Source organism: Squalius cephalus (genome assembly GCF_949319135.1).
Source record: "Squalius cephalus genome assembly, chromosome: 3".
Taxonomy (NCBI): domain Eukaryota; kingdom Metazoa; phylum Chordata; class Actinopteri; order Cypriniformes; family Leuciscidae; genus Squalius; species Squalius cephalus.
Window position 1 is genome coordinate 40,886,450 of NC_137124.1, and position 21,710 is coordinate 40,908,159.

Genomic DNA, 21,710 nt, shown 5'->3' on the forward strand with positions numbered 1-21,710 from the left:
AAAGGCAAAAGATAAGATCACGTTATTACGAGAAAAGATGACGTTAAAATGACACGAGATCTCGTTATTACGACGTAATTGAGGGGAAAAAATAATATGTATGTGGCAGCAGCTATGCGTCACCGTAGTACTGCTCTTGATGTAAAGTGTAACAAATATCGTCAGCCCTCTTGCGCCCTCTGTTGGCATTTGTACATAATATACATATGTTCATTGTTTATATATTTCTTCATGTAGGCTATTTTAATAGTGTTGTTAAATAAAATAAAATAATTAATTACTTTTAATAGCCTACTTTATTTGAACCAATTATATTGCCTCATTTGTAATATGTATTTCAGTCATACTAAAGGCTATTGTTCACTTCAGATCTATCTTTATGACCAAAAAATATATAAATAAAATAGTCAACACTGACAGCCCTAGTTTTGAACATTTGAACATGAACCTACATTGTTTTGAATTTTGTGACTAAAAGACTATTTCCCTGTCTTATATTTTTTCATTGTTGATTTCTTGAAAATAATAGGCTATTAAAATACTTTCTTGTCACCTTCTCCTGTAAACAATATCGTGAATAGTTTCATATTGTGTATTCGCCCATTATGGTCAACTGTGTAAATTAAAATTATTACCACCTTCAAAAGTAAAAACTCAGAATGACACATTCCAGAATATTATGTTTATAGATTACAATTAATGAATTTATCTGTTCAACTGTAAAGTTGTTGTTAATAATTGTGCAAAAAGTTGTGACTTTGATGGTGTATAATTTGCACAGTCCTCATATCCAGTAGAAAGTGAGTGAATTATTTTTTTTTTTTAAAAATACTATGTTCGTAAACCATTCAGAGATAACATTAATGACATACACAACTTTGCATACAATACAAAATTTGTATCAATGATATTTTCAATGTCATCAGAATACAAGAAAAGAATGATTGATTAGAAAGATAACAAAGGAAAGATAAGAAAAGCTAGGGGGAAAAATAGATATTATTTTATTGTGATGCGACGTTGGAGTCACACGTTGAAGTCACACGTTGGAGTCACGCGTCTGTGGTGCGACGTGCTGTGGTGCGACGTTGGAGTCACGCGTTGGTGTCACGCGTCTGTGGTGCGGCGTGCCCCTTCTGTCACGTAAAAGTACACGACTGTCGACTTCGGTAAGTTATCCGTGGCACTATCCACTCGTCATATTATCATATCGCGGTACTTTGATGGCATACGTCACAGTCACATGGCGTCGGCACTGTATCAAGTCGGACAAAATTTCTAACCGGCATGCACTGCTTTAAGTCAGTCGCCGATCGGTCTGCGCAGAGCTGCATGAAGTCGAACAAGCCTATTGGCTAATATACTGCCGTAAGTGACACGAATTGTCACGTGAACAAGCAAATCCACAAAGATAGAATTAAAAAAATAATACGTAGGCCTACGCTAATTAGATAGTTTTAAATTCGAAAGCATTTAGATAAGTCTAAAGTCAAAGTGTCATCTAAAATTTAGACAAAATTTTGTAAAAATAAGACATTTTAAAATATATATATATTTTTAAGACTTTTTATGGCCTTAAATTTAAAAAATCTAATTTAAGACCTTGTAAGACTTTTTAAGGATCCGCGGGGACCCTGTAACTAAGTGGCATCATCAGACAATTAACAGAAAAATAAAATAAAATGCCCCGCGTTGTTATGAGAACTACAGTGCCCGACAAAACAAAGGCTTAAATAACATTCCCCTTTTTGTATAAGAGAGTTGCAAAATCAGCAATGTAACTGGTCTATGCATGTGCCAAACAACAGAACACAAGAGCTGATTGGCTAGTTCACAAGCCTAATGTCCCGGATGTAGAAACGAGTTATATTTCACAGAGAAGAAGGCGCGTAACTTAGTTTGAATTGGGTGAGCAACTGTGTGTTTTCGCGGCTCAGCTGTAGTAACTGTCATTTACAAATTATAAAATGGTAAGTATTTTTTGTTTGTTTGTATTTATTTTGTGACAGTCTTCTTTTTGGAAAGATGCATAACAGGTTAAAAGTACATTTAGAGTTATCTTCCCAGTCATTTGAACAATTTTATGCGGCCAGTTAACGTTAGCTAGCTTAGCTCCTGTGCTAACTGGCGTGTAAACAAGAGCGCGTAACCGTGAACTATCGACTTGTTTAAATATGGCCGTGTACGTAATGCAAAAGGTGTAAACGCTTCAGTTGACTCCTATAACAAGACGAGTGAGTAACGTTATGGTGCTGTTGGTTTCAGGCTGGGGGTAAAGCAGGAAAGGACTCCGGGAAGGCGAAAGCGAAGGCTGTTTCGCGCTCACAAAGAGCTGGACTGCAGGTCAGACCCTTCGTAATGAACAAAGGCCTAAAGGAAAGTTGATAGCAAACCATATTGTTTATACGAATTAATTGCAAAGAACTATTGTTAGGGTGACGTATACTGTTTTCTTTTACGTAATTTCACATATGCTGAGCCATTTTTTTTTGTCACTTTTCGCCGTCTTCAGTTTCCAGTGGGTCGTATTCACAGACACCTGAAGTCCAGGACCACCAGTCACGGGCGCGTCGGAGCTACTGCTGCAGTGTACAGTGCTGCTATTCTAGAGTATTTGACTGCTGAGGTGACTACCATTTAAGGGAGACCACATTTGGTCTTAGACTTTCCAAACCTGTGATTTTAACATGCCTGTTTTCATATTAAGGTACTCGAGCTAGCAGGAAATGCTTCTAAAGATCTGAAAGTGAAGAGAATTACCCCACGCCACTTGCAGCTGGCTATCAGAGGCGATGAGGAGTTAGACTCCCTCATTAAGGCGACTATTGCTGGTGGTGGTAAGTACAAATTCAACCTTCGAGTTTTTAAATTTGTTTTTAAATTTGTGATCTAACCTTTTCCCCTCTTTTTAAATCCCTGCCTTGTAACTTAGGTGTTATACCCCACATTCATAAGTCTCTTATTGGGAAGAAGGGACAACAGAAGACCGTGTAAACAATGTTGTCTCAGGACATGAGTGTTCACAAAAATGTATTGGTTGCCCTGTAGATTAGAATTTTAAAACTTTATATTGTCCATCTTTGCATTTACTCTTTTCTTTTTTTATTTTTTTTAATTTTTTTTTTAAACATGGCTTCAGAGAAGCTTTTTATTTTTTGTCCCTTTTGATGTCTAGCTAGTCTTGTGTACTTTTTTTATTTTATTTTTTTAAACTTGTGAAGTTTCAGGTTTTTATTTCAATAAAGCTCAAAGTGCCAATATAAATTTCCAGCTGTTTGATTTAAAAAATCTGTGAAGTTCATTCACTATGTAAAATTTGTGTACCAATTCTTTTTCTTTTTTTTTTTTTTTTTATTGTTGGAGAAACCTTTCTAGAAATTCTTTCTATTGAGGGAGTCTCAGTGGACATTTGTAAAAAATTTAAAGCCATTTAAATCCATATATGCATCCCAGAAGTCACTGCAATCTTTATCCAGTTATGAAGTCACAATTTATATAGCGCTTTTTTTTTAAATTCTGATCTTTCAAAGCAGCTTTACAGAGATAACAGTGAATAATGCAAAAAAGTTTCCAGAAGAAAATAGCGTCACAGTCCAGCTTAAGTAGTGTTTAATTTTCGTTTTAACGTTATTTAGTTCATTTACTGTACTCGCCATGGTCATGTAGCAAACAACAAACTGTAGAGGGCAGCGTTATATACACACTCCTTTATTTTGATCTTGACCGCTATAAAGACCCCATCAATTTAACGTATACATTTTAAAATGATATCTGTTTTACGTTTGTATTAAATTGCAATAATTTTGAAGCAGTAATGTTAATTAACATAAAATATGTAATGCAAGAAAGGGGTTACTAAAACTCGTCCATGTTATTGGTAGGCTATGATTTATTTTAAAACAAATCACTTTGGTATAAATTTATTTAGGTCAAAACCATATATCAGGACCTGTCAATAGATAATCAGTAAAAACTTGACACGTGCTTGTGCTTTTCATTATCATATAGCTTATGCAAGAATGACATTTTCTTTTCTTTTTGTAATATATTTTTTTCCGTTCTTTGTTTACTCAGCATGTTTAGACTGAATTAATGTTTGCTTGTTTACAAAAATAAGTAAAAGAAAGAAAATAAATACGTCTAAAATAATGTTTTGTGATTTGTCACTGTTTATAATATTAACGGTATTTTGATGATCCATACAAAGTAAGATTTGCAGCAGCATTAATTTTAATTTGAAAGGCTTTTCCACGCGATGAGTGCAGCGTTCAAACACTGAACCGGAAAAGGAGCGCGTCATGTGGCATTTTAAACCGGAGCTGAATAGTAAAAAATATCTGCGAAAATACTCAAAAGATATGTGTTATAAGTTATTGTTTCAATATCTTAGAGAAACTAATTTAAGTGAGAGGATTTTTTTAAAAACAATGTATACAGTAGTAGATATTCTGGTCCACACGCCATACCATTTGGTGGCGGTAATGCACCAGTTCGTTTGCCAATCGCCAATAAACCCTAGAAGAAGAAGAAGAAAAAAATAAGATAGCTTTTTAACTCTGGGCTTAACACGAATCACAGCGCTCATAAATACTTTTTAGCGTATTTTTTTCTCTAGTGCTGAGAGATTTCGGAAGAACACAAAGGAAAACATTGCTGAAAACGTGTGGCAATACGAAGGTAAGTTTATAATTCAACGGAGAGACACGTTTGCTGTTTGTCATAGTTTTCAATGAAGCATGTTACATAATACAAAAATTAAACGTTTATATAGTAAGAAGTGTGTCTTCAGCTGGCTCCTCCACTGCCTGTCACGATGCCTGCTTTACTGGAGAGACCAAAGCTGTCCAATGCGATGGCCAGAGCCCTGCATAAGCATATCATGAAAGAGAGAGAGAGAAAAAGACAAGGTACGTTACATGTGTGTTTCCAGTTTAGAGCAAAAGAGTAAGTAAATAAAAGAAAACACCATGTGTAAATTGTTTTGAATAGCACAACAGAATATTGGTCCTTATTACACATACATGGTAACAGATTCAGTTCATTATTAATTATGTCTAAAAAGATGGTTTGTATATACATTTTTTCATACTGTAGAGGAGGAAGAAGTCGATAAGATGATGGAACAGAAAATGAAAGAAGAGGAGGAAAGGAAACGAACTAAAGAAATGGAGGAGCGAATGTCTTTGGAAGAGACTAAAGAACAGGTGTGTACAGCAACTCTAGCAAATTCGTTTCAAGCCCTTCTAACGAAAAAACCTGGAGGAGCACTGAAGTGTGATGTGATGTTCCCCATGCATTTTCTCATTCTCATTATTAAAACCTTAATAAACGTTTTTTTATCGTTTGTTAGGTTAAAAAAATGGGTGAGAAATTGCAGGTTTTGCAAGAGGAGAAACATCAGCTCTTCTTACAGCTTAAAAAAGTCCTTCATGAGGAAGAAAGGCGTCGCAGAAAGGAGCAAAGGTGAGTGAATTTTTTTTTTTAATATTGAAAAATGATTGACAGTTATTCAGCTGTTGTGTTCCTTGTTATCTCAATCATGCACTTGTAGCCTACTTTTTGATTTGACCCGACCCTCCCCTTTGTTCGGGGACTCATTATTCCGTTTCTTTGCATTACATTAAATGTCGGTGAAACCTGTTCAGTTTGTCTCAATTGTTGAATCTTTTTATGTTCCTAAAAATATTTTACTTGTTAAGACATTTGCTAGAAATAAAAGCAGTTGAAAGTGAATGTTTCTTTTTTTGCTGAGTTTATATTTTCTAGATATATTACAATGTAATTAATTATCAAGTGTATATGGATTTGTTAATTTATTTTCAGCGATATTACATCACTGCCTTCATCCAGTTATCAGTCCAGCTTACCTCTGCACTCAGGACAGCATCTACTCAGCATACAAGGTGGCGTATTGAAAGGTTGCAAAACCTTATTGACCTTGTATTATTTTGAAGAAAATATTAGTTGACATTAGAACAACAAAACACAGTTTTGTTCTCTTAAGTAGACCATACTGCTATCCTGTGCTTAAAATGCTATTTTGTGTGCTTAAGGAAATCCAGTGGGTCACAATAGAGTCGGTGGTTTGTTAGGGGAGCGCAGTAAACAGTTGTTTCAGACACCTCTGATGCCAGTAAGTAAATAAATCTGAAGAACATGTAACACTGTGTGGATTTTTTAAAAACCGTAATGTCAAAAAAGAGTGAAGTTATGTTTTATGCTTCACTTTCTGTCACAAAAAATATTGAGAATTGTGTTGTCATAGTCATTGAGGTGTTCAAGCTACTATTGCATTTTTCAGTAACAATAGCATCTTTTAAAATACTGAAACCTTTTTTTTTTTTTTTTTTTGCTGGAATTACCATTTTATAGGTCATATCTGGCACACATTTATCCATAAATTGTTGTCTTGTCTAGGGCCATCAATTCTCCAGTCAGCCAGGATTCCTCACTGGTTCCTCTGAGCATGGGCAGTTCTCAGGTAGCGCTGTGGTCCATGAGCCATTTGCAGTCTCCCAGGCCCAGCACCACACCTCTTATGGACATGCTGCTTCTGTGCCCATCAGCTTTGCAGGCACCACCCAGATCAGAGGTAACAATAAATCCTGATTGTTGAGTTTTTTTTTTACATTAGTCAATCACAGTCTTCAGATGATGCAGCGTTATTCTAACATTAGATTTCTTAATTGTCTTGGTTTTTCTTTATAGGAAATTTATTTTCATCTTCTCAGGTCAACCAGTTTAATCAGTTCAACTTGCAGAACTTTTTATAACATTTCTGAGAAATTGCACTGCCCTGAGACATTGAGACACACTTACCCCTTTTCCACCAAAAAAGAACTGGTTCGGAACTGGTGCTGGTTTAAAGTTGGTTCAACTTGCGAACCTTCTCAGAACCTGTTTGTTTTTCCACCGACTAGAGAGCCCAGCGAACGACGTCATTACGTCACTGTGTACGTTGCCATTTGTCTTAGCTTTCCCAACTTCAAGCATAACAATTACAATGTTGGACTACATTGTCTTTCTGCAAATGTTTCTCCTGGCTTTGCGATCCTATATTGGGGTCAGAAGAAGACGTTTAGAACACATTTGTGCTGCTCATCTGGATAACTATAGATGGAGGTTATGTTCGAGAAGAAGTTCGACAATAACCCCGTCCCCAGCCCCCGACATAAGCATGACGTGGTAAAAGAACGGTTCTAGTCCAGCAAAGAGTTGGTGCCGCTTTGGAACCAATTTTCCTGGCTGAGAACCGGTTCTTTGGCTGTCAAAACACAAAGAACTGGTTCGCGAGTAGGCACCGGCTCCGAACCGGCACCAGCACTGCCTTGGTAGAAAAGGGGTAACTGAAAAAAGCTCATCATAGAAACGTGTAGAACATGCTCGCCATTCAGGCGTGATTTATCAAAAGGTGAAATGCGTCGCTGAATTCCCCGGAGTATTCTTAGTTTTTGATATAGTTCATTTAGATATTATCTGTGCACTTACAGAGAATTGGATTTGGTGAGATGCCCTCCCTTCACATTTTCTGTGTATGTAGGCACACCTTTCCAGAGCATGCCATTCCTGTCCCACCAGCCTCAGGGTTATGCTGTCCACAGCCATTTCACTGCCCAGCCAGGTAAAGAAGCCACCTCACGTGGCTCTCTTTTTACATAACATTCATTGCTCTGATCTTAATGCGGCTCTTCCTTAAAAACATTTGTGCTTCACTTTACATTAGCCATTCTTCTCTCTTTCGGCTAGAGATACGCATGCAGATTAGATTGTGCTGTATTATCTCAACAAGATAAAGTTTCTTCATTAATGTGTCAACGGAAACATTACACCAAGGATAAACAAACCTTTTTGTTTTGGTCCATCATTCATCCATCGATCTTCACAGGATTCATCCCTAGTGCTAGTATCCCCCTTCAGAAACAGCTTGAACATGCTAATCAGCAGTCTGGCTTTACTGACTCTGTAAGTACTTCCTGAGACTCATTTGGAAAATATTTGGAAGTTATGAGCTTTATCTTTCATGAGAAAATATATTGTTTATACACATGTGCTTGTAATAAATTATTTTGTGTGTGTGTTGTCATTGTTAGGCTGCTCTTAGACCCATGCATTCACAGGCTTTACATGTGAGTGCAGCTGGTCTGATGTCCACTCCATCCATGGCTGTCCAGATCTCTACTGCAAAGGTGAGCTCACTAACCTGCATTGAACCCCTCTAAATGCCTGTCATTAGATAAAAAGGTCATCAACACGGATTCTTTATCGCAGGTGTTTAAGAATATTATTTTAAAATAACTGTCAGTTGTTTTGATTATCAATAATTTTTCAATCATTCACCACGTTTTTGAGCAACAGTGTACTAGATTTATACATATATGAGACAAAATAACAAACATGACTGTAAAAAACAAGGGGGGAAACAGCACAGTTGTAATTGAAATTGATGCAATGCAGTCAAAGATGTGAGTGCCTGTACATTGTTAGTTTGCTATTTTTAAACCATTGATTAACCATTTATTTGTTTTACCATTTAATCACTACCCTGTTACTTGAACCTTAAATCCACACCTCTTCTTTCCTCAATATTAAAAGATGTTCTTGGTTAATTTAAAATATTGGTATATTTGGTGAGGATAAACATTTTTCTTTTTATTAATGACTCTTTGCAGCTGTTTTATGCAAAATAGATTGACTTTTTATTTAATTTATGATGTTTCAGGCTCCATTCCAGAGTTCATCTCAGCCAGCATCACGTCTCGCCTTCGTCCCTCACGCTCAGGCTGGACAGAGATTCTTCCACCATGGAAAACCACATTAACTACTAAAAGTATGACCATGACAAGGTGCCAGGATACAGAAAACTCTTTTGAAACCCAGTCAATTTGAATTTTCTTTTTTAACATTGTAATAAATGTCCCATGCAGCAAATATAGTTAGATTATAAACAGTATTGATATTAAACAATAAGCAATGGTTTTACACACTATGAATCTATGAAAAGATTCGTCATGGTTTGTTGATTTTGGCTATTATGATGTTAAAAGAGCAAGGTGGTACTTTACGTCAGAGGATTGACGTCCAGAAAAAGATTGAAAATAAAGAGCCAAAGGTTGAATAAGCTGCGCTTTCCCTGCAAGACCCTTGTGAACTTTTTTTTCCTGAAATTTAGCAAGAATTGTCTATGTATTTTAACTTTATAGTAAGTTTGAAGTGTTAGTATGCAGTTTAATGGCTGTTGGATCAGTAAGAAATGTCCTGCATTACATGAATACTTTCTCAAATACAGAACAGTAACTGGGAGTTGTTTTGTTATTTAATGTCTTTTTCTTGGAGTTTGCCAGCAGCAGCCATGCCATTGTGATCAATATATTACAAAGGAGCCAAAACACATCACAAATGGAAATAGACATGATTTATATGTGCTCTTTTTAATATTGGCTGGGTTGTCTTGCTAGAATATACATTTGTTTATTTCTAGTTTATTTTTGAAACAGTTTTGCAAAACAAAAACTTTACTCATACCATAGTCAAGTGTAATGTACATGAGTCAAATCGGGGAAGTCTTCCTGCATCCATCCATTCACCAGCCTGTGCGATATTGTCACTCCCTGCTTAAGGGTCTTTTGCTTTAAACTACCAGAAGATAAAAGGGAAGTTAAGCAGAACACTTGGTCCTGTGATACAAAACTGCATCCTATTACACATATCATTGCCTTTGTATCTGTCCTTAACAGGAGATTATGCACTTGAATGTTTTTCACTTCCCCTCTGCCCTCTTAATTGCTCATAAATAAAATGAACCACATAACAGACCTCTTGTAGCTATTTGCTACTTAAATTTAAGATAACAAAAGAACATATTAGGGCCAGTTATCTTTTTTATAAAAAGTGTCAAAATCAACAAGGACACACTCATTCTACTGAAGACAGTTATGAGGTGCCCTTTTCAAAAAATAAATAAATAAATAATTAAATTGTGAATGTCCCACACCAGCCATACATCACAATGGTGCTTTAGTCCACTGTCCATGAATTCCATTTCTCTTGTTTCACAATAATTTAATTTGGAACATTTTGAATATTAAATTTATTTCCTAGTTTTTAGGGCTATAAAGTACAGAGAGGGAGAAATAAAGAAAGAATGAAAAAGGAGGGAAGATAGCATTGCTGAGGTCTAATTCTCTCCTATCCGGGTCCGGTGCATCTTGGCAACCCCTGAAAGAAAGGAAGAGAATAGTACAAGCAAGAGTGAGGATAGAGAGTGATAAAAGTAAAATAAACAATGAAGTAGAAAAACATATGGGGATGGGATGAGATGGGGATGATGGGGATGATGGGGATGATGGGGATGATGGGGGGGGGGGGGGGGGGACTCCATATCCACAAAAGTATGTAGAAGACGAAACTGTTCAAAACAAGGGTTCAAGTTAAATGTAGATGGAGTGTCTACAAAAGTAAATGTGCGCTCCATTACAAAACAGAGTCTGAAATACTTGCTTGGATATCTGTCAGTTCATTTTGAAGCTCAAAGTCAAAGAGCACAATAAGACAGTACACAATCACTTTATCACTCCAATAACTTATGAACAACAGATATGGGTGATATTAACACATAATGGTTGTTTTTGATTCTTCTTAAAAAGCTATTTTACAATACAGCATGTTTGGTTACACATCACATAAAGTATTAGCTGGTAGTGTAAAATACAAAATGAAATTCCAAAAACATGAAATTCGATTTACAATCTCAGTCATTGCTTTCACATAGCAGACACAGATCAAATAATAATAATAATAATAATAATTAATAATTCGTTACATTTATATAGCGCTTTTTCTGAGACCTCAAAGCGCTTTACATAGATGGGGGAATCTCCTCAACCACCACCAATGTGCAGCATCCACTTGGATGATGCGACGGCAGCCATATTGTGCCAGAACGCCCACCACACACCAGCTTACTGGTGGAGAGGAGACAGTGATGAAGCCAATCAGTATATGGGGATGATTAGGAGGCCATGATGGACAGGGGCCAAGGGGCAAATTTGGCCAGGATGCCGGGGTTACACCCCTACTCTTTTTCGAAGGACATCCTGGGATTTTTAATGACCACAGAGAGTCAGGACCTCGGTTTAACGTCTCATCCGAAGGACGGTGCTCTTTTGGCAGTATAGTGTCCCCGTCACTACACTGGGGCATTAGGACCCACACAGACAACAGGGTGAGCACCCCCTGCTGGCCTCACTAACACCTCTTCCAGCAGCAACCTGGTTTTTCTCAGGAGGTCTCCCATCCAGGTACTAACCAGGCTCAGCCCTGCTTAGCTTCAGTGGGCAACCAGTCTTGGGCTACAGGGTGATATGGCTGCTGGCTTTCAGATCAAGACACATCGAACACTTGCAGTAGTACTACATCTCGGTGTTAATCAAAAGTGCATTTGCCAGTATGCAAACAGCAAAGTATTGTATGTAAAGAAAGCTTTTTCTGTCAAACTTTTTTAAATGCATTATTGAACTTCCTGGGTCAATTTCTGGACACAGATCACATATAATTTTGGACATGGATAACATTTTTTTTATAAAATCAGTCCATTTCTAAAACCACTACAAAATAATTATCCTGGATTCAGTGTCTGGTAGAGATATGAAACAAGAACTTAATGTACATTAGGAAAGTCATCAGATTGATTCAGACATCAATCATTTGGAGACATTCAGTCTTGATTAAAGGGATAGTTCGCCCATTTAAGACATGAAGTTGTATGCAATCCTTACCAGCACTATAGTGCATACACACTGACCCACTCTGTTGTCACCTCCCTGGTCAGAGTTTTGGCCGCTGGAAGTTTTTCAAGAAAGTAGTCTCGGTTAGTTTCCGGGGCCTCAAAACTGTGCGTTTTTACGTGAAAAAATTATATGCGTTTCAAAGCTTGATTAATTTACATCACAAAAAACACTCCAGACAAAATTCATACCTCAGTTTTAATCGGCACTATTTTCTTTCCATTTCTATCAACAGTAGCAGTTCCGATCAGCTGTTCCATAGTGTTTACACAATCGAATGACAACGACGTAAAAAGTAGAAAATTAACAATGGTGCGAACTTGTAAATTCCCAGGTTGTGACCACAAGAATGTGCCAGGATCACCGTTCAGATTCCATCGTTTTCCTGTTTCGGATATAGCTATGAGACAGCTTTGGCTGGTTGCCATCGGCTACTCTGCGGGAGCTAAAATATCCAGAATCAAGGATTTTCGTGTGTGCAGTGCTCACTTCAGCGAAGACGATTACATCCCCAACGGGTAAGCTCTATTTATATTAGACCTCTTTTCACGTGATTTCCACTGGAGTCTAAACATCAGCTTGTTTACCGTACAGTTTAGACATGGGATCATAAAGTTAGTAAATAGAGCTTACCTGTGGTACTGGTACAGCAAAACTCTTTAAAATCTGTTTTTTTCTTTTTCCTCCTTAGTTGGGGATGTAATCGTCTTCGCTGAAGTGAACACTGCACACACGAATATCCTTGATTCTGGATATTTTAGCTCCCGCAGAGTAGCCGATGGCAACCAGCCAAAGCTGTCTCATAGCTATATCCGAAACAGGAAAACGATAGAATCTGAACGGTGATCCCGGCACATTCTTGTGGTCACAACCTGGGAATTTACAAGTTCGCACCATTGTTAATTTTCTACTTTTTACGTTGTTGTCATTCGATTGTGTAAACACTATGGAACAGCTGATCGGAACGTGCGTACTGTTGACGTTGACAGCAGCGCGGATTGATAGAAATGGAAAGAAAATAGTGGCGATTAAAACTGAGGTATGAATTTTGTCTGGAGTGTTTTTTGTGATGTAAATTAATCAAGCTTTGAAACGCATATTATTTTTTCACGTAAAAACGCACAGTTTTGAGGCCCCGGAAACTAACCGTGACTACTTTCTTGAAAAACTTCCAGCGGCCAGAACTCTGACCAGGGAGGTGACAACAGAGTGGGTCAGTGTGTATGCACTATATAGTGTTGGTAAGGATTGCATACAACTTCATGTCTTAAATGGGCAAACTATCCCTTTAAATTCCTTTTACAGACTCTTTTTTCTTCCTCACCGTTTGCTTATTCATACGTGTAAAGGTTTGATGGTTTGTTTTATAGTTTCCAGTTAAGGTAAACATTTAAATAAGTGCTTTGCTGCAGACACACTGGTGAGGCACAGTCACTCCAGGCCTAGTTATCTGGTGAGCATGTGCACACGGCAGCAAGAGCTCCATATACCTGCTGTGTTTTATTTAGCCATGGCTTTGATGGCTACTGCAGCCTCCTCATTCATAGCAGACAGAACAGTGATCTAGAAAGAAACATGAAGAGGTTTCACTGTAAACTATTAACATTAGTTTACAGTGACATTTACAGTGACATTTGAAGGGTGACTGCTTTAACAACACTTACCAGGATTTCCTCACCAGCATCGAACTTGCTTTCTATTTCTTTGCCAAGGTCTCCCTCTGGCATTTTCAGGTCTTCTCTGACCTCACCGCTGTCCTGGAGCAGAGACAGGTAGCCATCCTGAATGCCAATAAGCTGAAAAGAAGAAAAACAGACATTTGTGAAACACTATTATTTACTTCTACAGTACAACTGTGTCTAAGGGTGTTTTCACACCTGTTTTTTTTTTTTTTCGATTGAATCGAACTCAAGTTCGTTTCCCCCCTTGGTGCGGATCTTTGAGGCAGGTGTGAATACAGCAATTGCACTCGGGTGCGGACCAAACAACCATACCAAGACCCAGCTGAAGAGGTGACCTCGGTCCTGTTCCAAATGAACTCTGGTACGGCGCACATAAGACCATGATCTCTCCGCCGGAACAGTCTTGCAGCACATCTTTGTCTTCGTAAAATCTTAATTACAACATCATATAGCTAACTGTGGCAAGCAGGACGAGGCCGAGGGCCGTGACAGAACGTGATTTCACGGAGGAGCTACGAGAGAGGACCAGGCCTGGGGCCTGTACCATGATGGTAGTTGAACAAACTCAGGGTTACAGGATTAGTTTTGAGTTGACAAAACCAAACCAATCCAACCAGGCTTTGTTGGTACCATAATGTTGATCATCAACTTTCTCTGTCAACTCAGGCTTTGATCCTGAGTTTAGGAGTTTAGGTGTGACATCAGTAATGAACAGCCAATCACATGCTGAGAAAGAGTGAAACTGCGATGCATTTCTCGCCTTCTAACAAATTTACACAGCAAGAAGAAAATAGCTGTCTATGAAAGAGGACAACTAAAAAAAAAAGTCTTGCTATATCAGTGCAAGTAAAAGTTGTGAAGTTAGTTTATACAGTTGATAAAGTTATAGAGAGAATTTAACATTTAAGCTCACATGTAGTCATTTTATAGCTTTATCTATTGATTCTAAAGTGTATTTATATTACCTTTATAAATGTATTAATTTAAACTGTGCATAATAATAATTGATAAACTAAAATTGCACAAGTGTGATCGATTATATAATAATTACATGATATCTAAATCATACAAAATTATTATTCTAAATAAGAATTGTTAAAAGCCAGACGATTTTGTCTTTAAAAATCATTTGCTATGAGTGACCTATAATTTGAAGTAGAAACAGGTGGAGTGACTTTATCGCATCAGACATGTGTCACTTTGCTCACAGCTGATTGGTCCAAGTTCGGTTTGCAACCTCTTACCTGGAACATAACCTGTCCCGGACCAGGAGTCTCATTTATAAAACTGTGCGCAGGATTCTTACTAAAAGTGTACGTGCGCCCGAAAGCCAAAAATGGCGTACGCCAAAAAATATTCAGATTTATAAAACCGTACGTACGGCAGAACCTGTGCAGAATTCACTTTATAAATCCCAGTCAGCAGAAGATTGTGCGCACATGCATCTCCTCCCCGAAATAACCATATATGGAGCTGGCAACGCCTCGTTTTACTATGCAGATCTTCATCTGCATATCATTTAAATATGATTTTTCAGCCACATGATAATTAAATCAAATAGTGTAAAATACATTTCAGAGAAAGTTTTTCTCAATCTTTTCCACTGGCCAAATAGTATTTTTAATTGATTTATATTTTTAATGGAAACAGATAGGCCTTGTTCTGCATTATTTGCACGAAAATAATTTCTCAGAAAATCTGCTATTATCATGATAAGCAATTATCTCTGTATTTAAAACATTAAAACACAGCATGCCACAGGAAAAGTGTTCAAAATCATTGCATCCACAATCAATATTTCTATTTATTGAATATACAATTTTTTGTAACTTCCCAGTAATGATTTCATGTAGTTTAAGTGTTTAACTCCATTAATGAGAATGGCATATTTAATCTAAATGTTAATATCAGAAGTAAAACATAGTTGAAATCATTATTTTATTTATTTAAACTGTTATTGTGAACATGCACTGTATTTATGATTAGGACTCATAATGAAGATTTACGGTTTTACTTCATCTGCCGTTAGATAAGCTATATATGCGCCAGTTTCACAAAACAGCCCAACGTTTGCGTGCATGTGTGCAAATTTTGCCGTCAAGTTTGTTTTTATAAATCACAATTTATGCGTCGGAAGTGGCATACGCCTCTTTCAGGGCCTGTTTTGTGCGTACGCAACGGTTATAAATGAGGCCCCTGGTTAGCCGTGGAGCGTAAGATACTATGGCGATGAACACTGCTAAAAGCCAAACCACTTTCATGGTGCCTAAAACCTAGGGTTGGCGCAAACTAAACTGAAACATACCTGGCAAGCCACCTAAACCGGCTTCATGGTACAGGCCCCTGGACTTTTATGTTACTTATGTTTTGTTTATGTGTGTGCGGCAGTCATCCGGCAGGGGCAAGCTGTTTTTACTTTCGTTTTGTGTTTGTTTTATTATTAAATTGTTTAAATGTTCGCCGGTTCCTGCCTCCTTCTTCCCATAACAACATACTTTGTTACAAAGATATTGCATCATATGATGCTCATAAGTTTCTTCACATTGCATTACTAGCTGATAACACCAAATGAATAAAAATTGCACTACGAAAGATCTCCATGATTAGCCTGTTTTTGCACTTCCTGCTTTTCCCTGCTTGAGAATTTCTGTCCAATGAATGGATGATCTTAGCACACGTGTGGTTTTGTTACACAATTTGATTCACTTGCAAACAGGGCAGTGTGAAAGCGAACCACAACAAACATTGTATTTGGTCCGGACCAAAGCAAGTGAACTAGTGGACTTTCCTGGTGTGAATACACCCTAATATTGCTAGTCACATACCTGGTAGTCCATTCTTTTGATGTTAGGGACATCCATATTGTGGGTTGAGGGACAGATATCCTCATACTTTTTGCCAGAGAAGATGTCAATGCCCACCATGTGAACCTTTGAACAAAATAAAGTTAAGGGTGGGGGTTACTTCACCACTATTCAAAGTCATCTAACTACATTTCATACCCACACATTATGTGAATGAATGGCCTCCCGTTCACCTGCACCTTATTCATAAAGACTCGTATAAACGGACTTCTGGAACTCCATTGTGCAAAACAAACAATCGTCCGCACACAATCTATGTAGCTGGGCAGTTAACACTATGACTGCTAAATTATTATTATTAGTATTATTTTGTGATATACCCTTCAAATAAAATCAATGTTATTGCATTTGAAGTAAGTAAAAGAAAGTGATGTGCATTAGTCTCACTAAGTTATGAACTATCTACAATTTTTATGCTTTGTCACATAACCACCACTCACCTTGGCGTGTCCATGTTTACCGGTCTTAGATGTGGACATCTCCACAATTTTGCATGGTCGACCCTTTAAAACCACAAAACCATTTTTGCGCAGGGCAGAGCACTGCATGGGGTAGGTAGCAGAGGCACCTGCATCGCCTGTTGTGAAGTCCAGGTCAGCATCCGCCATGTCTTTTCTAAAGATTAATGAGCCAGAATTACATTAGTTAATATTAGTCAGCATAAGTCAACTTAAAGAAAGATGGTTTGATACAAAAGGAAAGACCTATCTTGCTATTCTTGAATTAAACCCCAAACAGACCAATATAAAAAATCTTTCATCAAAATGACCTTGTTCATCCCCTGAAACAAATTTCCTTTTTTTTCCGCTGACATCACTTGGGGCCATAATAGCCAAATAGCTATTTAGAAAAGGTTGGGTATTGTTTAAATTTTAAAGTTTCCAATTCTTATCAATTCCTAATTTCGATTTCAATACGGTAAAAAGTATTGAAGTATTGTAGCTGAATACCATGAACAAAAATCAATAGGCTAAAGAACAATTAAACAATAAACTTTTGCCTATGGTTTAAAAATACCGTAGCAAAAAAAAGAAAAAAAAAGCCTAACTAATATAAATTTCACACATTATTAAAGATAAATAAACACTCAGTAATTAAAAAAGAACAAATAAGCAAATTAGCAATTGCACAAATAAATACAACTGAAAAAGATATGATTGAAAAAATGTTTTAAGATTTTTCAGGTACAGAAACCAAATGTAAATTAAACTTTCTCTTTGTCTTTTGTTGTTTGATTAAAGGAGAACTCCGGTCAATTTTAACATTGAGCTCATTTTTTTGTCAATTTGGAGTGCTGTCAATACAGAGAACAACGACAAAAATCGGTGTTGCCTACACCGTGTTATCCTCTTTTTAAAATTTGCACCCTGTTGACTTCAATGGGGCAATATTTAAACCTGCTTTTAGCCTCTTAACATCCTTGATGTGTCATTACAAGTGCACAGGTCATGTGAGTGATTCCTTCAGAGTGAACACGAGTGAATCTGACTGCAGTAGATGTGAAAGAAATGGATTTACATCCTGTATTTACATCCTGTTTTCGGTTGAAGTCCAAAGTAGTCGATTGTCGAGTTCACGCGCATAGGTTTAGTTACCTATGATCACGCGCGTGAACTCGACAATCGACTACTTTGGACTTCAACCGAAAACAGGATGTAAATACAGGTATTTGCGCTGGCTTAAATAGCATCATTTTTATCCATTTCTTTCACATCTACTGCAGTCAGATTCACTCGTGTTCACAAATCTACTTATGACATTATTTTTGAAAGCATCGTCACTTTACAGCATTTTTACACAAGTGCCTAAAACTTTTCACAGTACTCTAGCTTTGGAGTTAGGTTTCTTTAAGGATTAGTTCACTTCAGAAATACAATTTATGGATCATTTACTCACCCCCGTCATCCAAGATGTTTACGTCTTTCTTTCTTCAGTCAGAAAGAAATGAAGATTTTTGAGGAAAACATTCCAGGATTTTTCTCCATATAGTGGACTTCAACGGGAACCAGTGGGTTGAAGGTCCAAATTGCAGTGTCAATGCAGCTTCAAAGTGCTCTACACGATCCCAGCCGAGGAATAAGGGTCTTATCCAGCGAAACGATCTGTCATTTTCTAAAAAAAAAAAAAAAAAAGTATATACTTTAACCACAAATTCTCATCTTGCACTAGCTCTGCGATGCGCCACGCATTATGTAATCACGTTGGAAAGGTAGGCGTAAGTACCCATCCAGTGTTTACAAAGCGAATGTGCAAAGACATTGTCAAGTGCACTTTACAAAAAAAAAAAAAAAAGGAAAACCAACGATGTTGCACGATTTTAAGTTTTTTGCCCTACCCTATCTTTTTGAACTGGAACACACGTGACCGTAATCACGCATTGAGCTCATGCAAGATTTTTTTTTTTTTTTAAATGACCGACCCTTATTTCTTATTTCTTGGCTGGGATCCTGTAGAGCCCTTTGAAGCTGCACTGAAACTGCAATTTGGACCTTCGACTTTGTGGTTACCGCTGAAGTCCAACTATATGGAGGAAAATCCTGGAATGTTTTCCTCAAAACCTTAATTTCTTTTCAACTAAAGAAAGAAAGACATTAATATCTTGGAAGACAGGGGGTGAGTAAATTATCTGGAAATTTTAATTCTGAACTAATTCTTTCAAGCGTCTTAAAGACGTTGCCACAGTTCTTCTGGATTTAGTCTGTCTCAGTTTTTCCTGTTTCTTCATGTAATCCCAGATGGACTTGATGATGGTGAGATCAGATCATACTGGCTGTTGTCAGACTCCTTGTGCATAGAAAAAATCTCACTGGACAATTTATGGCAAAAGGAATGTTTGGAAATGTAAGCCATTTACAATATGCCACATTATCTTTATTTTTTAATAATCAATTATCTTTAAACAAACGAAAATCTCAATTAAATTAATTAATTGTAGTCCCATGGATCACTGGGTTTGCAGAAGCAAGCTATACGGGAACAAGAACATGGCACCTGTTAACTGAACTAATGACATACCCAACTATTGTATATGTAATTATATATAAATAATACCCATCAACACTGACACTTTGTCATTAACAGCTACAAAACACAACATTTGAGTAACTTGGGCGGGGCCAAACGTCAGGTCATGCTACAAGATATGCAGCCCATATCGCACGACTGGACATATCGATACATAAATCCATTTCACTACACAAACAAAATGCTAATACATCCTATTTTCATTTTCAAACAGCTAACATAATATGAATAGCAGCTAATCGATGCGCTTCATAAGTCTAGTCAGTTGCACAAGTAGCGGACGTCCACGCAACTCGCGCGCTATCGCATACTTGCATTGTAACATATTTTGCTGAGAATAAGAGCCGTATGTGTTTGAACAATGAAAGTTGGGCCGCTTTCATAAGGACACGCGTGTCCTCCAGCCGCAGTGAGCTGGCTGCTATCTGAGGCCTGCTGGATCCGCCACTGCGCACTGATCAGGACCGGGGGCCCGCGCCGGGCAGCCGCGCTCATCACGGCCGAGCAGGTGCACGCATGTCACCGTTATACTGCACATGACAGCTCGTGAACCAGATCCACAGAACTTTAATGCGAAACGAAACCCTGTGCGGCTAACAGGAGGTTTCCTATGATGTAAGGTTGAGCTAATCTACGATGCGAGGCGCTGTGGACTCATGCTTCTTTGAGTTATGATTAAGTTTTTAACCATCTTTGTCTTCGTGACGCGGTATTTCTGCGTCAAATTCAGTTTAGTTTGTGCATCCAACGCCCAAGGAAAATATGTTGTTGTCATTCTAAATTACTCGCTCAAAAGAATGAGTGCACATGTCCTGCGAACACTTAGCAATTTACAAGAGATGCTGTATCTTAAGCTAATTGTTTGCTTTGTTTAGGAGACTGTTGAACTGTTGACAGATGAAGGGTCATCTCGATGAAGGGTTATCTCGAGGGAGGAGGTTGTTGCCACGCGGGATCACGCCCGTTGTTTGAATTGATTAAGCATCTATACTTACCTGGTTTACAAACCTTGTCCACGCTTTCGGGCCAACCCAAACTAGATATCCCTTTTCGTGTCTCCTCTTTCGTTTCTGTCTGCCTGATTTGTTGCTATCAGCTGCGCGAAGCCTCTTTGTTTACTCACGCAATTCACCTATCTTGATGCTGCTGTCATTACAAGCGTTTCGTATTCCCCTCTCTCAGTTTGAGCAAAACGTTTAGTTGGCTGACCCAATGCGTGAATCCTAAACCCCCTCCGCCTCCGATCCCGATCCCGATCCCGATCCCGATCTGAAGGGGGAGGGGGGGAGAATCTGAAGGTTTGGCTTATGCGAGTCTACAGGGCAGAGCTGACAGAGCTCTGACAAAAAACCCTTACTTTCACTACAACAACTATAAGTTCCACCCGTCCCTAGCAAATGCACTAACCTTAAAGGAATGGTTTGGAGTAAAATCAACCTAGGGTCCTTTGCACCTTGACCTCAAGCCAAAGCCTTTTTCCCTTGATCGAACATTATTAAAGTTAGAGCTTATTTAGAGATATCAGCTGAATGGTTTAGTGCAGGCGCTAATGAAACCTATGATGTCGTAAATTACCCCACTAATAATGCCTGGAATGGTACCAAACTTCTACAGTAGTACAAATAGGTTCTGTACTCATAAAACGAGGCATTGGAAAGTTGATGGCTGATGCTACCTACAACCCGGTCGTCGAGGTCACTTCAGTGATTTGGGAAATTCCAAATTGGGAGATTTGGTGTGTTGATTTTACTCCGAACCATCCTTTTAATGAGGCTATAATCTCCACCCTTTTGGTCTGAGACAGTTGGCCTAATGCAGCTGTCTTGAAACTGCCGTGAGGTGTGGTTCTCTGGGTTCAGCAGTTGAATACTATTGGAAAGATCTCAGATTTGCAGTCAGATTGTGTAGTACCAGTAGGGCTTAATTGTGTCATACTGTCCAGCAAGACCTTGGTTTACATATCACAATAAAGTATGACCAACCTCTCAGAGCAGTCAAATATTCCTGCCTCTACATCAGTGGTTCCCAAAGTGGGTGCCGTGACAACTGGCTAGGGGTGCCGCAGAATCTCAGCTTTATTTTCCAATTTAAACAGCCTAAAATAACTATCGTACCATATAATAACCTTTTACAGCCAAGGTTATAATCGTTAACGAAAACGAACGAAAAAACGAAAACTAGGTGGGACAAAACGCTATTTAAAACACGCAGCGTATTCGTTCAGCTGCATTTCCTTTCCCTGCTCTCTCTGTCACTCATGCGTCTCTCACATGCGCACATGCGCACACACAAGCACACACACACACACACACACACACACACACACACACATACACAGCCCCTCCCCTCCGTGCACA

The 21,710-nt window shown here is 38.1% G+C and overlaps 3 protein-coding genes across 6 annotated transcripts; 2 read left to right on the plus strand and 1 right to left on the minus strand.

The window, feature by feature from the left end:
• Nucleotides 1–1,827: 1,827 nt before the first annotated feature.
• Nucleotides 1,828–4,142, plus strand: LOC307155634 (histone H2A.Z). The gene is made up of 5 exons (XM_079866417.1): nt 1,828–1,970; nt 2,266–2,343; nt 2,513–2,626; nt 2,708–2,837; nt 2,933–4,142. Exons 1-5 carry the CDS (start codon nt 1,968–1,970, stop codon nt 2,992–2,994), a joined length of 387 nt encoding a protein of 128 aa, XP_079722543.1. The 5' UTR covers nt 1,828–1,967; the 3' UTR covers nt 2,995–4,142.
• Nucleotides 4,143–4,515: 373 nt separating this feature from the next.
• On the plus strand, nt 4,516–8,909 carry LOC307155631 (G protein pathway suppressor 2-like). 2 transcript variants are annotated; one of them, XM_079866412.1, is made up of 11 exons: nt 4,516–4,677; nt 4,790–4,907; nt 5,095–5,204; nt 5,351–5,463; nt 5,824–5,903; nt 6,054–6,133; nt 6,418–6,592; nt 7,541–7,621; nt 7,886–7,962; nt 8,091–8,186; nt 8,720–8,909. In XM_079866412.1, exons 2-11 carry the CDS (start codon nt 4,814–4,816, stop codon nt 8,816–8,818), a joined length of 1,005 nt encoding a protein of 334 aa, XP_079722538.1. In that variant the 5' UTR covers nt 4,516–4,677; nt 4,790–4,813; the 3' UTR covers nt 8,819–8,909. The 2 variants fall into 2 exon arrangements, with proteins under 2 accessions (XP_079722538.1, XP_079722537.1); XM_079866411.1 differs by having other exon boundaries at nt 4,518–4,677; nt 5,824–5,918.
• Nucleotides 8,910–10,069: 1,160 nt separating this feature from the next.
• Nucleotides 10,070–21,621, minus strand: LOC307155633 (eukaryotic translation initiation factor 5A-1). 3 transcript variants are annotated; one of them, XM_079866416.1, is made up of 7 exons: nt 21,336–21,617; nt 18,226–18,441; nt 16,770–16,944; nt 16,291–16,395; nt 13,448–13,579; nt 13,274–13,346; nt 10,070–10,215 (listed from the first exon to the last, which is right to left on the minus strand). In XM_079866416.1, the coding sequence occupies exons 3-6, from the start codon at nt 16,935–16,937 to the stop codon at nt 13,284–13,286; spliced, it is 468 nt and encodes a 155-aa protein (XP_079722542.1). In that variant the 5' UTR covers nt 16,938–16,944; nt 18,226–18,441; nt 21,336–21,617; the 3' UTR covers nt 10,070–10,215; nt 13,274–13,283. The 3 variants fall into 3 exon arrangements, with proteins under 3 accessions (XP_079722542.1, XP_079722540.1, XP_079722541.1); XM_079866414.1 differs by lacking the exon at nt 21,336–21,617 and adding an exon at nt 20,349–20,735; XM_079866415.1 differs by lacking the exon at nt 18,226–18,441 and having other exon boundaries at nt 20,349–21,621.
• Between the last annotated feature and the right edge of the window lie 89 nt (nt 21,622–21,710).

Excerpts from the sequence above, each read along its gene's own strand:
- LOC307155634 (XM_079866417.1), top strand. Across the intron at positions 2,627-2,707 it reads TAGAGTATTTGACTGCTGAG|GTACTCGAGCTAGCAGGAAA; the intron begins GTGACTACCATT and ends TTTCATATTAAG. Across the intron at positions 2,838-2,932 it reads GGCGACTATTGCTGGTGGTG|GTGTTATACCCCACATTCAT; the intron begins GTAAGTACAAAT and ends CTTGTAACTTAG.
- LOC307155631 (XM_079866411.1), top strand. The coding sequence starts at position 4,814 with ATGCCTGCTTTACTGGAGAGACCAAAGCTGTCCAATGCGATGGCCAGA. Across the intron at positions 5,205-5,350 it reads TGGAAGAGACTAAAGAACAG|GTTAAAAAAATGGGTGAGAA; the intron begins GTGTGTACAGCA and ends ATCGTTTGTTAG. Across the intron at positions 7,622-7,885 it reads CCATTTCACTGCCCAGCCAG|GATTCATCCCTAGTGCTAGT; the intron begins GTAAAGAAGCCA and ends CGATCTTCACAG.
- LOC307155633 (XM_079866415.1), bottom strand. The coding sequence starts at position 16,937 with ATGGCGGATGCTGACCTGGACTTCACAACAGGCGATGCAGGTGCCTCT. Across the intron at positions 13,580-16,290 it reads TCAAAAGAATGGACTACCAG|CTTATTGGCATTCAGGATGG; the intron begins GTATGTGACTAG and ends TCTTCTTTTCAG. Across the intron at positions 13,347-13,447 it reads ATGCTGGTGAGGAAATCCTG|ATCACTGTTCTGTCTGCTAT; the intron begins GTAAGTGTTGTT and ends GTTTCTTTCTAG.